Below are 17251 nucleotides of genomic sequence, written 5' to 3' on the forward strand. Positions count from 1 at the left end.
CGTCGGCCTAGAAGTATGACCTCTCCCCTGTCGGGACAAACTATCTCGGATAGTCCGTGGGATGGCCTCAAAGGCTGCCAAGGTCTCCTCATGAGAGGTCACTACATCTAGACACCTTTCGATTGAGGCAAGGGATCCCCTGACTATCTTGGCATGCATGGCCTCCGGATCGATCTGGCTCCATTTAATAACATAACCATTTTGTCTAGGCATATCACAGAATTTTAACCAGGACAGTCTTTCTATCAATGAGTTATGCTTGACCTGTGGTAAATTTATGGCAAAGGAAAGGGGGAGATGATCACTAAATCCTACAGAAAGAGTGGAGTAATCTGCATACCAAGTGGCGTGACTTTCAGAAGCAACAATAAAATCTATAGTGGTCCCAAGCCCTCTCCCCACGAAGGTTGCACTAAAATCTACACAAGGGGAACACAACCTGTTAACAAAATCTAGATTAAAGGATGCCCGCATATCGTTCAGGGATTCACCCCCATCCAAATGGGAAAAGTGTGGGGATGTAACTTCCACACCTGCCCCTGTAAATCCACAACCCCCCGCTCCTGATCACCCAGATTATGATTGTAATCCCCCCCCCACAAACAATAATACAATCCCTCCCTTTCGGGGTAATGATCCCATGTATGTCTTTAGTCAAGGAGGAGACCAGATTCGGGACTAAGCGTTTGTGCAAATTGTTATCGATATTAATCAAGATAATATCGACCTTGGAGACCATCCAAATTGATAGGATATGGTGGCAGGTTCCTAGTTTAACTACCTTGATGTTCTCAACACCCAACAGATTCGAAATATATATACAAAGACCCCCCATATTCCTCCCACGTTGGGAGGGTAGAGCTGCAGCATGAAAGGTTCTGTACCCGTTTAGATGAACAGGCTCAGTAGTCCAGGTTTCTTGGAAGCACAGGAATCCAAAGGGACTAACAAACTCTACCCAAGAAGGATCCAAAACCCTATCCCTAATCCCTGATATGTTCCAGAATAGAAACTCAATCTTCCCTTGTGAGCTATGTTTAGCAGCTAGTACCTTGTTACTGCAACCATCAGAAAGTTCACAAATCTGCCTAGCAGTACTAGCTTCAGGGACTTCAGAAATGTCAGGGCCTAGGCTGCAGATAGTGACTGCAGTACTGGCTTCGGGAACTTCGAGATTGACAGGCCCTGGACTACAAGTAGTAACTGGACCAGTAACATGGCGCAGCCTAGGATCGATGGCTGAACTACTGTCATTGAATATTGGGGGTGTAGAATCTATTGGACGAACTGGTGCAAGGAATTTGCAACTCAGTCAGTCCACGCCCTCTAGGTCTCGTAAGCTTTCGTAACGATTATGGAGGGGGATTTGGAACCGGTTGGATGACCAGGGATCAGGTGGAGCACGAGGATCGTTTAAATACTGGGTCCAAGGATCAGGATGGGCCGGATAGACAGGATGTACAAAATTTGCTAGCTGCGCGGCAAATGGAGGTCTGAAAACACGGTGATGACCCTCGGGGTGATTACGTTGTCCCCTCATACAGTTGACCTGTGGATGCATCAGTGGCCTGATTGAGCTTTCGGTGTTGGGTGCCCGCGATCCTGGATTAGCCAATGGACTTAGCATGCTTCTAGGATAGAAGTAAGGCAGTTCTCGTGGTGTAATCAAGCTACTGCTTTTAGGGGAGGACCAATTTAAGATATGGCTAACCGCCCTTTTATCTTTGAAGCTAATTATAACAATATCCCCCATGATGCTTTTTGGGGTAGGCCCCCAACCATGCAAGTCGCCGTACCATTAGTATTTCTCCATTTAGGTAAAGAGGTAGGGGCCGGTTCTGTCTTAGCCAATAAATGGCCTTATTTTTAAGCTGAACTTGGTCTTCCCTCTTACCCGCCTCCAAGACTGGGACACCGGTTAGGATTACCACAAAAGGGGCTGCTTCAGGGGGCAAATTAACTCTATGACTTTTGGGAATATGAGGTCGAACAGTGACATCTGCAACAGTGGGTTTGGGTAGTGGGCAAGTGGGTGTCCTGCCTATTGGTATCACGCCTAAGGACTACAGTAGCCTGTGACGTGGCGCTTTTAGGTTGTTTGGTGCATTTATCCTGGATCCGAGGTGCAGATACCAGGGAAACCGTAGTAGAAGTGGGGACAGGGAATACCCTGTCTGGGCCCTTATTGCTCAGATGAAACGCCTTAAAGGCCTTCTCTAGATCTCCCAGCTGAGCAGTTATCTCCACCAAAGGCAAAGTAAATGATCTAATCATTTTTTCAATACTCCCCAGTAAGTCTGGACCTTGCTGATCTGAAGAGTGGGTAGAAGTAACAGGCGGAGTGGTTAAACCTAAAGGTAGGTGATCAGTCTTCTTAGTACAGGGGGAGGACATGACTTTATTTCTGGCTGTACCATGCCCCTTCCTTCTCCTTTTCTTGGGCGGAGGACCGTAGCAGCGGTGTACTTCCGCAACTGCAGCCTGTATATTGGGCTTGGAAGGTGGCTCAGTCGTTACTAGCAGAGTGTCTGTCATGAGTTCCACCTCGTCTAAGATGCTGACCAGCGAGGCGGAAAGATTGATGACAGAATTAGAAGCAACCAAAGAATCTGGGGAGGTAGCCCTGTCCTGGAGTAGTTGAGGGATACTAGAATCAAGCGGAGGCTCTGGACTCTTTGGACCTTCTGTGCTTACAGTTAACAGAGGCAAACCTGGAAGAATGGGGCCCAATGAAGACCTTTTGCTCTTAATGTGCTCAATCGAGCGGTGCCTATTAGCGCGTCGCTCAGCTAGGGCTTGGTCCCTATCCGCCGTAGAGGCCGTCCTAATAAAAAAACTATCCAACGTCCCCCGTTTAGCACCCCCCTCAGCAGATAATATGGGGATGGGTAAGGACACCCTGCTGTACGAAACGGAATAAGGCAAAGAAGTGCTGGCGATAAGGGGTGGTATTGACCCTATAAACAACAATGTAAGGGTAAAAACAATAGAATAAGTGAATACACAAAGTTAAAAAGTGGCACCAGGGTGAGACGTTCCTTACTGAAGTAGCCTACAGGAGCAAACAGCAAGGGGAAGAGGCCCGGCCCGGCCTCCTCTGGCCTCGGAGGGCCTCAGAGGGCCCGCCCTTTGCCCGGGCTTCGCCCCGGGCGCTCCCGCGCAGCGGGATTCGCTGATTGCTTATGTAGGGCGATCCGTTGGTGGGGCGATCAGGGAGAGCGGCCCAGGTGTGACGGGCTCGGGTTTGCCAGGACTCCTGGGATATCGAGTCCCGGTCCCGACGCACGCAGCCCTGCAGCCCAGACACGCACCCACAGCAGCTTCCAGAGGTCCGGATTGAATACACCGGCGATGCGGGACCCACAAAGCGGGTTCCGCGAGGTATGGAGTGTTGGAAGTAATCAACCAGTGGAGCAGCAAAGTCACAAGTAGCGTCCCACGTAGGATCAGCTGGCAAAGCTTTTTACGGTGAATGGGTGGGGCGGGGCGATCAGGGAGAGCGGCCCAGGTGTGACGGGCTCGGGTTTGCCAGGACTCCTGGGATATCGAGTCCCGGTCCCGACGCACGCAGCCCTGCAGCCCAGACACGCACCCACAGCAGCTTCCAGAGGTCCGGATTGAATACACCGGCGATGCGGGACCCACGAAGCGGGTTCCGCGAGGTATGGAGTGTTGGAAGTAATCAACCAGTGGAGCAGCAAAGTCACAAGTAGCGTCCCACGTAGGATCAGCTGGCAAAGCTTTTTACGGTGAATGGGTGGGGCGGGGCGATCAGGGAGAGCGGCCCAGGTGTGACGGGCTCGGGTTTGCCGGGACTCCTGGGATATCGAGTCCCGGTCCAGACGCTCGCAGCCCTGCAGCCCAGACACTCACCCACAGTAGCTTCCAGAGGTCCGGATTGAATACACCGGCGATGCGGGACCCGCAAAGTGGGTTCCGCGAGGTATGGAGTGTTCGAAGTAATCCACCAGTGGAGCAGCAAAGTCACAAGTAGCGTCCCCACATGTATGTTACTCTGCCAACCCCCACCGCATGCCAACCCATCCAGGTTGGAGACAGGCTGAGATAGGCTGGAGTACTCCAGCATTCCAAACATAACAATCATTTATAATTTCATGTAAATAGTCCCTTTTGCACCTTATTATTGTCTTTTTGTAGCTGCTCCAGGACAGTGATGTTCCACGTATATGCAAGAGGGCTAAATAAAATATATGTTCGATTTTTAGGATAATCACTGGCAATATGGCCAAGTTACTTTAAGATTAATTGCACATACATGTATTTCATGTGTATATCCTGGAAATCTGGCAAATGTAAGACCCTCCATTTGACACCCCTGATCCAGGACAAATATTGCAGAGATATTGTGAATACCTAATTAGCAGTTTGTGGGTCCCTAATAAGAACGCCGCTCACTATCTTTAATATATTATTGTACCTACTGTCATGGAGATAGGCTTTGCCTTCACACTGTGTTAAGTTAGCATGAGCTTATTAGAAGTTTAAACCCCATTTTTCCTTTTTGCTGCTTCTGCACACAGCAGATATTGTTATTAATTATTTGAGACCAGTAGAATATTTTGCTTCACACGAGAATAATATGTTTTCCTATAGTATCAACTTTGCTTGGTAAGCTATGTCTGAACAGTGAGTGCATAGGCCTTCAAGGTTATTTCAACACAGTGGTTGTTGTTCGGTCTGATCAGCGCACGTCCTAGACATAACATATATGCATCTGTGGCCAACTTTGGCTTTTGGCGCGTTTAATAATGCACTGCGCAGAGCATGCAACCACACTTGATGAATATTCGCATGCAGAGAGCTGGTGTAGAAGATGATGTGATCCCTTTTCTACTAAGACCAGAGGTATGGGGCAGCCCTTCTAAAACCCAACGAGAGCTTCTTTAGATATAATATACTAGCAAGGGAGGGTAAGAATTAGGTGTAATTTAGTCTTCTTCCCTTTAGCATTTTAACATGCTTTCTCCCTTTTTTATTTGATGGAAAAGTAACTATGCTGATAACCTTGTTGCTTATAATATGTTTGTTTGTATTAGCTAAGATACTGCGCCTGAGAATACGGCATTAGAAATAAATATTTCAAACTTGCACATATCCTCATTTACTCCTCGTTCTGGACTGGTATGTTAGTATAACGAAAGCGTGTTCATGTGTTCCAAGTGACCTGAGGTGTTCTAAATTCCTGTTCTAGGTTGTCTAATCATTGGGGGTGTGTAAGAACCAATGAGACACTGATTGCTAGTCTGGTAGGGAATTTTGGCTACGAAGGTGAGTTTTGGCACACCCTAATTCACTGAGGTTCCAAGTCTCTATGCACAGTTCTGTGTAGGAGCAGAATCCTTGCAACACTACGTTAAGGATGAAACACAGCTGCCCCCAAAACTTCTTCCAACAGTTCAGCCATGCCTTCAAGTTCACCAAAACAGACATGACCCCTGGCTTAGTGCGTCTGTCTAGGGAGGGCTTACATCCCTTAGCTGGACAGTCTTTGTTCATACGCGATGCAGGAATTCGAATTCTCCCGAAGCTCCTGCCCATCCGGCCCAACTTAAAGTGATTCAGGGACAGCAAGGCCCAAAAAACAGAGGCGCAAAAGTTAAAGGAACAGGGGAACCTGAGAGTAACGTTCCAGTGAGCCCTGCCAAAATCTTGAAAAAGAATACACTCTGCTTTGCACAGGACACATGTGCATGCACTCATTCGTGTTTAGGGAGTGATAGGGATCTGCTGGAAAATGGTCTGCTCCCAACTGCCAATTAAACTGCACACACTGGAGCTCAAATGGCTTCCACAGTCCTGTAGCGCTGGACGCAGACACCTTGAGTCTGTGCAGTGTGTCTTCAAAAGTACAGATGACAAACTGCGCAGAATTGATTTCTCAGCTTCCCATCACCAGCCTCTACCCCACCCTTTCTCCACTCGCCACGGGGTGAGACACACCCCACCCTGTGATGAGTTAAGAACTGGTAGGGAGGCCATGCTCTCCACTCCACTGATTGACGTGAAGCTCCGGGCACTATAGGGCTTCAGCCTGAAGTGCCCGGTGCTAACTTCACCCCCATGCCATCAGGGGGTGGACACTGGTCCTCGAGGCTGTTTTTGCCGAGCAGATGACTACACAGCCTCAGGACTGTGAGATCGTCAGCCTGTAAATGCTGTAGGCTATCGGCGTCACTGGCAGTGTCACACATGACACATCACCACAACAAACAAACAAGAATGGTGTGAAGCAGTCCCAGCTCCAAGCAAGAGATGTGTGTGTACGTGTTTTTTTTATTATTAAAAAGAAGCAGATTTAAACAATTTGCTTTCTTTTTGGCAATGGAATTCCATGGGAGTGAAAGTAAAGGGAGTGGAGCGCCAATGCCCTTGACCACAAACCGCAGCTGAAGTATATAAAAAGCACAGAGCCACCTGTTTTGTTAATTTTAAAATGCTTGATTGACATAATAATGTTGATACAAAAATACAAAGAAGGATGGATTTGCTGTACAATGATCTGCACATCAATTTCCGTTCTCTTATCAAGTCACCTTTGTCCATGAATCAAGCTCCACAATTTAATACTGAGTGCAACAATGGTGTTTTGATGCGCATCCACCTAGAGCATCTACAAAGACCTCCTGCCCACAGAAACGGTTGCAGTACGTCACAATACCACAAATTATACACCAGTGCACCTCTTATTTAGTCCCTTTTATCCTTTGTGCAATTCAGCACTTCGTATCCACCAATCTTCTTTATCGAGAATCAACTTTGTCATTTCCAATAGCCATGTTGAGTTGATAGTTCAAATTTTATTTCTTAAAAACCAATGATCCACGGCCGACGTGCGTTTCGCCCTATTCGGGCTTCCTCAAGGCCATTCTACTGATATGATATATAATACTCCTTTATTGGCGCCGCTTTGATACAATCAATCTTTTCTTAATACAAGATTCTGATGCTAAGTAACTTTCGCTGTTCATATAAATAACAAGTCTATATACCAGAGGTCTTCAAACTTTTGTAGGCTGAGCCCCCCCAGCTGAATTTTTTTAGATGTTGGGCCCCCCACCACCTGACGGAAATTTCTGAAAGCGACCCGCCACGCGCATATTCCGGGTATATCCAGAAAATAATGTTCAATACAATAAGAGTGTTTAGTAAACTGCAGGTTTGTGAGTGGGTGTGGTGAAATTACAGAGGCTTTTTACACAGCCCAAAACACCACTTTCCAAGATAAAATGTGCGCAAATGGTTTTTACTAGAATGCTTGACCTATGGATGCGGCGCCGACCTCATGGGGAGGCGCTGTGTTTAGCAATAACTTATTAATTAACTTATGAATAGCACATATGCCTGGTGGTAGTGAGAGAATTCGAGGAGGCAGTCCTGGGGTGTGGGGGCACCAAAAATGATTCTTGCACCAGGCGCCACTAGCGCTAAAGCCGGCCCTGAATACATAGTAGTGCATGAATACATACTATTTAGTATCAAGACAAGCAATTCGCAGGCTGTTTAAACAGCACATGGCTGGTTGGCATTTTGAGCGCCTGCCTTTGTAATTTTAAGAGAAACTTTCAGGGACGTTTTAAGGATTTTGGGGGGCCCTGGGCCAAATGTATTTTGGGGGGCCCCAGTTCTGACCAGCTTTGATTTTATGATTCAGTCTCAGCTCTTTCATGCCTTCTTTGGTCAAATAGTAAATGTGTGTACATCTGATATTCAGGGATAGTGATGTGTTTTCAGAATGTAACACAACAGCAGTTCACTAACATTACTGCAAATAATCTCTCACACCCTCCCATTTCTCATATGTGAGGTCCTGTATTGATCTAAAATTAACTTTTCATATGGATGTTGCATGACGCATAAACACATTTTGTCGGCAAAATGTCTGTGATATACTCTTACACAATAAAAATGAATGATGTTAAAACGCTATTTACAACGTGTTTAAAAAAATATCAAGGTCATGAGGGCAAGACTCTGAGCTGGCTCTTTCAATCCCCCCCCCCCCCCCCTTCCCCCCCCCCCACCTCTTTTGAAAGGCTGGTGCCCTGGGCGGAGCCCACCTTGCCCATGCTTTAAAACATTGCTGGAAACTTTGTCTCCTCTCTGTGAACAGCTAACTCTCCCAGGAGGGGGTTAATTCATAGAGCTGAATTACTTCAGCTGCAGTGGTCTGCTATGATATCGAAAGACTGAAGGAACAGTTTCGGTTTTAACAGAGACATCCTGCCTGCCACTGCAGCTGAAGCTTTTCATCGCTATCAATTAACCCCCTCCTGGGAGAGTTAGCAAGACAAAAGCATGGGCACTTCGCGCCCCCCCTGAGATGGTGGCGCGCCCCCCCCAGGGGGGCGCGCCCCACAGATTGAAGGACTCTGCTATATACTGATCCTTCTTAGTGCAAATCCTCTGGGAACCTTGATAAGTCTAATCTCTCCGTAACACTTTTTCTGTCCTTCACCCAGTCATGTCAAGATTTCGCTGAAATCTTGACATGACTGGGTGAAGGACAGAAAAAGTGGAAAGGTAACAGTCGGTCATTCTGAATTGGGTCAGACCGGCATTTGGAAACTGAGTCAGTCGAATCCGAATCGTACAGCTCTACAGACCGCGTTTCTGACCAACGCATTACGATGTTGGATTCAGACAGCCTTCCGACTCGAACCATCCAACACAAAACGGCTGTCAGAAACTGACTTTGAGGACATCTAGTAGGCCTCCCTTCATCCTGAGGCCTTAATTTGGGGGCCATGGGGGTACCCAAGGGACCCCCCTGTAGAACCATGCACAGTGTGACATGCACCATAGGGTGCCCGTCACAGGGTGAAAGGTTTTCCGAAACCAGCCCTTTTTTCAATGCAAACCTGTGTTGTCGGTCGGAACACAGCCTCCCATTGAAGTCAATGGGAGACTTTCCGAATGCTGTTCGGAAGCATCATAATCGGTCGGTCGGAACCGAATCCGACAAGGAATTTGGAGGTTTAGTTTCTGACCGACATCGTAATCAGGCCCATAGTATTGTTCTTAAAAATATCTCAATACAAATGGTTAATGCAGATCAGCATTTTGCTGTTTGACAAAGGAAATAAAACTAATAACAGTTATAACATCAAGAGGACATTATAAGCATGACTAAACAAAATATGTTGGAGCAATGCTTCAATTAAGGCTATTTTGGGTAGTTTTTTTTATTACAGGCAGATAAAACAACACATACTAAAAATAGGAGCCAATAAGTCCATTACTTCCATATATGTATTTATAAGTTTTATATAGTGCTAGCTAGACCATAGATTTAAATGTGTTTAAAACATGACTTCGAAAGGATACACTTGCTTTTTTAAACCATTTAAACAACAGAAGCACCTTTTGGATCTTGTTCAAGTCCTCTATTACCAAAATATACAGGGCGGATGTGAATACGCTTCCAAAGGTATGTTGTTTGACATTTTGCTTTACTTTAGGTAGGAGCAGCAGTGAACCCCACTAACGGGCACCCTGATGGTGTTGTTGCTTGTGCTTCAAAAGACAGCAGGATTTCTGGTTGATTCTCCACTCCTCAGGGACGTTTCACAGAAAAGGATGAGCAAGCTGTCTGATTAATGTACGGAGTGGCCAGTTTTACATGTTGCAAAATTGTTGGACACAGGTGCATTTTTAAAATGAAATGTGCTGGCTCTACTGTGTGCGGCATGCAAGACATTGCTTAATTAAGTATTCTTATAGTAACATAGCGTCTAACTTTTCTGATAGACAAGTGATGTGTTTCTATCACCCATCTCAACAGTATTGCTTTTAATAACCTCAGTACGATCAACAGCAGAGTTAGCCCAGTTAGTACTTAGTCCTTTGACCTCTGTGTTAGTCATATTTATAGCAGATGAATTAACCAACGAAACTATCCCCCACTTTGATTTATCTTCTTTTGTTTAATTTTCACATAAGGAAACTGTCTTATTTTATTAGATTCATTTTTAGGTGTAGGCTGGAGAAACCTTTAGGTATCTTGTCAACCTCATGTAATTAAAAAATCCCCATATCAACATAATAGACGCATATATAAGAATAAAGGGGTTGCGGTTCATCCTCCTCATCCATTGGTCTCTTTGTATGTCATTAACAATGTGCTTCCACCCACAACATGAAAGAGAATCATGCCAGCGAGTCAGATAATCTACGCTTTTGGCTTTATTCCAGTTTGAGTGAAGGTATCTTGCCTGATACAGGTGTACATTTTCTATAAGTCATTGTGCTTTAATGCCAGGGCTGGTGGACCAGTGTTTTACTTTTCCATTTTCCTATTTGCCAGGTTATCTTCTATTCCTTAATATTTCCTTTCTTTCCTTCTTACATTTTCTGGCAGCTCCACTGACAGTCCTACTGGGCCAATGCCACTCATTTTATATGCAGTGCGCCACATGAGGTGTGGCCACTGCTTCAAACAGTGTAGCCATCTATAAATGCTTTTGTGTATGTTTTATCATTGTTTTACTGTTCCATAATGGCCACCATGTTCAGAAGCAATGTCTGACTTCTTGCAAAAATTCAATAACCATATACTATTCTCTATTCACAACACCGAATGCTGTTACCAGCTCCCTTCTGCAATTTCTTTCTTACCTATTTTTGATTACAAGTATGTGCCCACCACTTTTATTCGTGTAGTTTATGCTGCATGTGGTTGGAAAAATTATAACTTGCTAAGAGTAGACTTGTTGACTTTTCCAATGCTGGATGCAGTTTAAATGTTGTCAAGGAAACAGTAAAAGGCTACGTTTGTTTACCCAGCATGTTTTTTTCTCCAGGGGCTCCTATCCGAAGAGGAAGTGGCTCATTTGGAGCAGGCATCTGCTGTGGCCACAGAGGTCACCAGCTCCATGATAAAGCTTAGACTGGAGGTGGAGGAGAAGAAGCGCGTGACAAACCTTCTTCAGACTGCTCTGGTACATTGCTTCATCCAGTGCTTTAAGTGGGATAAGAAAAGAAGAGTTGCCCAAATTAACACACAGTAATGTTATTTTTTTGCCGTGAACTAAAAAGTGTGACTAGGTTTTCAAAATGGCTCAATGTCACTAAGACACAAGTGTACCAGGCTTCGGATTTCCCTTCGTAAAATCCTTATTTTCAGTTCATTTGTTTCATTTGAATGAAACCAAGATTATACTGCGCCAAATGTGCCTATTTGTTAAATGAGAGCCCAAGACCTGCCTAGTCCACACTGTAAACTGCATTACTTCAAGGTGCTCTTCAATTTGAGTGGATTAGGAAAGTGAGGAACAGGAAAATGGGGGTATGCCTAGGAAAACACATTGATCACGTTGCGTAAGCCAGTTTCAAAATCTTCAGACCACTTCCCTATCCAAGGATTATCTCTCAACCAAAAGCACTTTACATTTATTGCATAAGTTAGGGTGATGCTACTTTGTATTTGTAAATGTCTCCTCATTGATAAGTTTTATAAAACATAACATCAATTCAGATTTCAATATCTTTTGAAAAAGGGGCCACTTTAAAGTACTAATTTTTGACAACTGATTTCCTCAGATTTTTTTTCCCCCAGGTAATTTCTTAAAAATCACTCAGAAGAGTAAAAATAATGTCTAAGGAAAAATGTAGAGAGAGATTAAACAAAACCATTTAAAATAGGGTCCAAGGGATATATATTTTAAAGACCCACACCTGATTTTATCCCCAGCACCAACTGAATGTATAACACACGAAACACAGGGGGTCTAACAGCCAAATTGAGAGGCTACACTGTCGATACTGAGTCAACAAGATCTCAAAACATCTTTATCGCACACACATAGCATTTTTTCCTTCTCTATCCTTATTAATACGCTATGTGTGTGCGATAAAGATATTTTGAGATCTTGTTGACTCAGTATCGACAGTGTAGCCTCTCAATTTGGCTGTTAGACCCCCTGTGTTTCGTAAGGAAAAATGTACAAATATACCTGCATTTTTATTTTACTTATTGGACCTAAAAATTGAGGAACCTATTCATAAACCGCATTTTGTAGTACTTAAGTAGTATTAAAATGCTAATACAATGCTACTTATGAAGAACTTCAAAATGCTATTCTTAAACCCACGTGTGTAAATCTCGCTTGGAAGGACTGTCTCGTGCGCGTGATTTCCGGACGACTCCTAGCGCTTTACGATGTGAGGATCGCCTCGTGCTTCGACCGACTCGTACCCGTTGGCGACGCCTTCCCGACAACTCCAACTTCATGGACGTGCATCGTGGAATGGGTCCGATTCCCAAGCGACCAAGTACGATGCGCGCGTCGAGCAGCATGATAGACTCGGACCATCCGATTCAAAAAAGCTCCGGGAATGCATGCATGGTGCGGGTGGGACCGAGGCATCCCCGCGACAGACAGCACCCTTGTCCGAGACGTGAGTTTTTTTGTCTATTGGAGCCTTTGTACGCAACATACACCAGGCTCACATAGACATCAATGGGGCTCCAAGTGACCGAAGTCTGTCAGCTTTGCAGCGCATCGTACTCTGTTGCTCGGAGCCCAGGAGCACGAGTTTGTCGTAAAGCTCTACTGGCTCGAGTCGGTCGGAAAGCTTTCCCAGCAAGATCGGAATCAGGCCCCAAGTAGTAAATGTGGAACCGGTGAGTGGCTGAATAAGGGGCATACTTCCTACTAAATGGGAGGAGTTTGAGAGGATTAGGGAGGGACGCGCACCCACCCACAAAAGAGTAAGCTCATTCTTATTTACAAAGTGGGCTTCTAAAGTCCCTGCATGGACCCAAAAATGTAGTAAATAACTCCAGTTCAGAGCTGAAGTTTTGCACCACACATGGCCAACCACTGGTACTGCAGCATTGCAACACTTGTTCATAGAAAATAAATAATGGAGGCAGGGACCTAAAATATAAGTACGTTCAACAAAAGAAGCTGCGCTGTTCCTCAAATAGGGGAATGTACCTGTCACAAAACTGTCTGGATGTTGCAGGTCTCGGTGAGTCCTACTGTTGGGCATCCATTTTGTTCGATGTAATGCCCTCACACACCCTTTCAGGTGTCATGCTTCATCATCTAGGCTGCTCCTCATTGGGTCGGCGGTGCAATACCCAACGGGCGACAACTCAAAGAGGGGCACTTTGGCGGAGATCTTTTATCCAACCGCCGTTCGGTGAAGTGTGGGTGTGGGGGCAGAAATGCGTAGACCTATCAGTGAGTTCAAATAAAGCTGGGAGTACCAGTGTAAAGTTTATTCTGGGGGTCTCCTGCTCTATTTAAAATGTGAAACCTAAGCGGTACTCGATGGAATGCAATGTATCCTGTATGAGTCTCAGTTAGTATGTGTCCGTAGTGGTCGACATGTTTCTCACGTTGGTGTACAGTGACTCGCGATTCTTCAGGACCTTGGGAGAAAGTCATAAGTCATGAGTAACTGTCTACGTGAAAAGGATCTCAATGAGTATTCAATGTATTACTTTAAAAACTCACAAAAAGAGAACGTGCTTCATGAGTGAGTGAACCTGTGTAATGCTGGAGCTACCTATTGTGTAAAGTGTCCAGGCATCATCAGTACCCGGCAGGCTGCACAACGGGTTCAAACTTCCATTGAGTATGGAGTTGAGATGCCGTGTGACAGACCTCTCGACCTACCCGCGCCGCCGGGTCCATGGGACATAATGTTAAATTAAATGTAATTATTTAACATTTAAAAATAAATACTAAAGTAATGTAATGTTTTAAAAAATAGCTAAAAGTAAAACCATCATCAACATAAGCTTTATTCAACAGTACGTGTCATAAAAGCTATATACATGAAACAATAGTATCACAATAAAAACATTGTGTTACAATTAGATAGATGGATACAATGACTGCATAAAGATGTATTATAATGCAACAAAGACTTGTTAATAAGAACATACATAAAATGGTATCAGTTAATAACGAAAACTTAAAATACCTTAAAAAGATCCCAACATGATAATAAGAGCATATTTCATTTCCACAGATGACAGATTTCTACATTCTGTTATTTCGGTTATTTGCAGGCAATAATTTAGATCTTATCGACCACATCCATCTTAAAAACCTTGCCATTGGCACTGCATAGCTAAGGGATAGGTCAGTACAAAGATTTCTCATGGCTGCACTGGACTACTTATTATTTAAGTATAAGGTATTTAAACAACCTTTTTTTAATTTAAAAATTGATCATTCGTTAATAATAATTAAATTACTTTTAATTCTATACATCTTGTTTAATAATTAATGCATGACAAATTTTTTTTTTCTCTAGGTTTTACTTTTTATTTAAAACTTCAGAAAAATAATTTTTCTTTAATTTAGTATATTTTAGAACGGATTTAATTTAAAATTAAGTTAAAGGGACATTAGAATATTTCCTGGACAGTCCTGTTCTTTTAAAAGCCTGGCAGGGCTGGAGCAACTCAGTCATATGCTAGGGAAAAACTATATGTATATTGTAAATGTTCGTGTTTTTTAAGCAGTAATATCTGTAAAACTTTCAGTAAAAACAATTTAAAAATAAATGTAGACTGGATTGGAGTAATATGGAGCATGGAAGTTCACACATGTCTATGTACTTCCAGATTCTAATGTTAGAAGGAGTTTATATTTGACTTTTATTTCTGCTTGGAGTGTTGATGGGTTTGCAGACCTTTTCTGTTGAACATTAACTGAATGTGTTGATTTTGAGTACTTTTTTATTTCACTGATTGTTTTAGTTACAAAGATGAAAGAATTCTGCGCACTGGGACTATCTGAGAGTTTTTTCTTCTTTTAAGGGCTAAAGTATGCGTGTAGACTACTGCACAGTATAATAAGTAAATAAACTGAATTAAGTTCATCTGAGTCAATTGAGGTTCTCATTTTCTACCAAGATCCAGTAGGACGGGACAACCAATTATGTTCATGACCTCCAACAAATTGGTCAGGGCCATATAACTGATCTCATCCTGAGCTGGTGTACTATTTTCTTCAACAGGCACAACAGCGGGAACTGACAGTTCGTCATGTCAAAGAGGCCGAGAAGGAGCTCAACCACCAGCTAAAGCTGCAAAAGGAGCAATATGAGGCAACCATTCAGCGACACCTGTCCTTTATTGACCAGGTAAGACACCCAATAGCATGACCACAAAATCTAACAACTGTTCAGTGTGAAACCACTTTTCCATTGGCATGTAGAATTTATTGGCTGGATACAGCGCCAGCATATGACGTCTCCTCAGCCGACATCTGATAAATAAAAGTTCAACCATACAAGGGTATTACTTAGGGATGCCATTACTCTTTCACTGGCCAGGTGAGGTTCATTCCAGTAACATTTGACCCTTAGAGACCTGGTAAACTGTAGCCATACTAGGAGACAATTTACTGAACGTGCCCTTCTTTGAGCACCAGTAGTTTGTGTTCTAACCAAAATGTAACCTTGAATGACTCCATAAAATCAACACTTGAGAGTAAAGTCCAGAAACACCAAGTTGTTTTAAAATAGGAAGGTTTTCATTTATTTAGAAACTGTGGAAGGTCTGTAGTTTGTCATATTTGTGTCAGAATAGTGTTATGCGAGTAAAGTGACAATGTGCACCTCCTGTGATGGCATGATTGTTCCTTTGGGTTTGAGATGATTAGGGTTACCTTCTTTAGGATTGTATACGTCCTTGAATCTTTCCACAGTACAGATTATTTGGGGCTCACCTTTCCTCTAGGACGTTTAGGCAATTTTCTACTGGTGGAGATGAACCACTGTTCAGTAATTACACCAGTGTTGTCTACACATGAGATTTGTCCCTGATCTCTTCACTATTGAATTCCATTATCTCCTTTTTATATGGAGAAAAATGTCCCACTTCTAAGGACCAGATTAAGATATCTATGCTTGTCTGAAATGTGTATTTCTGGATGAATGAGAATTACCTGTTCCTTAATGGCATGAAGATCATGAACCTTCGATGTTAACCTACTGTTCGTGTGGCAAATGGACATGAAGACCATGACCCTCGGATGTTAACTTACTGTTCATGTGGCAAATGGACTAAAAACTATTCCAATATCTACAAGTGCATTAAGGAATCTTGGAGTATGCTTGGATGAACAACTAACTTATAGGAAAAATACCAAGTTTTAGCTCATGTTGATTTGTATTTTTCTTCTGCTACTTCAATACCCTCACAGTATTGAATCTTGACAGCACCAAGGTACTGATAAATTTAACTACTGTAACATTGTTTATGCCAAAACCTCAAAGAAAGAAGGTTCACAGGCTGCGGAATCAAGCAGCCAGACTTTTTCTAGGTAAATAAAATGTATTTTCATATTGTGGCAGCCTTGAAAAGCCTCCATGATCTTCTGGTTCTTAAGAGAATAACATTCAAACCTTGCAGCATGAATCTATTCTGGATTCACCTGCCGTACATTCTAGTGGTTGGGTCTGGATTTCTCCAATATATCCGTTTCCTATTTTTGTTTTTGTTGTTTGGCGTCGACCGATTCACCATTTGATGTCCGACCCTGCCTCTGACATCGTACGCCCTCCCCGGAAGCTCCCCCCCTGTAGTCGCCCTTTTCAGGTTCTTTTTTTCTGCCATTGGGTCTGGATGCTTTGCTGAGGGCTCAACAAATCATGAAAAAAGGGAAGTTTGAAAGAGGTTTGTCAAGGAAATTTGGAAGATTATTGAATAGAGGTATTGGGTAAGGTTCCTATTGTTGAAGTAATTTTTCGGCGTTGTTTAGAGATTGCTTGTACATGGGCTCCCTGTTTCTGCGCGATGGAGAAGACTCCTTTTCAATTCTGCCTGAAAAACCAACATAAATTTGTGCAGAAAGACCAACATCAGGTGTATAACCTCTTTTTTCCACTCGACCATCAAAGCGATGACTGTGAAGCATGTATGGGGTTCGAGTAGAAGACATTGAAAGCAAGAGAGAAGCAGAGACAGGCGCACTATGCCATGCAGGTACAAAGGCTTACACCCGCCTTAAGAGACCTGGGTCTGTTGAGCAATGACGACCAAAACATTGCAGAAGGGGCTGAGTTAGAAGCTTCAGACACCGACCTGTGACTCACTTAGGTCGAAAGGGAACCCCTCAAGACCAAAGACAAGAGACCACAGGTAACACATAAAAATGTTTGTCTTGAAATCCGGACACAAATGGGAGTCTTGATGTCAAAAAACTTGCAGGGCAAAGGCAAACCTACAGACAAAGAACCCCTCAGATCCCTCGACGGGGACACT

The 17251-nt window shown here is 43.7% G+C and overlaps 1 protein-coding gene across 4 annotated transcripts in view; it reads left to right on the plus strand.

Moving 5' to 3' along the window:
• Nucleotides 1-17251, plus strand: part of CEP131 (centrosomal protein 131) — a 448463-nt gene that overhangs the window by 165123 nt on the left and 266089 nt on the right. For 3 of the 4 annotated variants that reach the window (XM_086931022.1, XM_086931025.1, XM_086931024.1), the window contains 2 exons: nucleotides 10821-10958; nucleotides 15001-15126. In XM_086931022.1, coding sequence (XP_086787148.1) covers nucleotides 10821-10958; nucleotides 15001-15126 — 264 coding nt within the window. The remainder of the gene's footprint in view (nucleotides 1-10820; nucleotides 10959-15000; nucleotides 15127-17251) is intronic. The other variant, XM_086931023.1, reaches the window with a different exon arrangement.

Source organism: Lissotriton vulgaris, chromosome 7 (genome assembly GCF_964263255.1).
Source record: "Lissotriton vulgaris chromosome 7, aLisVul1.2, whole genome shotgun sequence".
Taxonomy (NCBI): Eukaryota; Metazoa; Chordata; class Amphibia; order Caudata; family Salamandridae; genus Lissotriton; species Lissotriton vulgaris.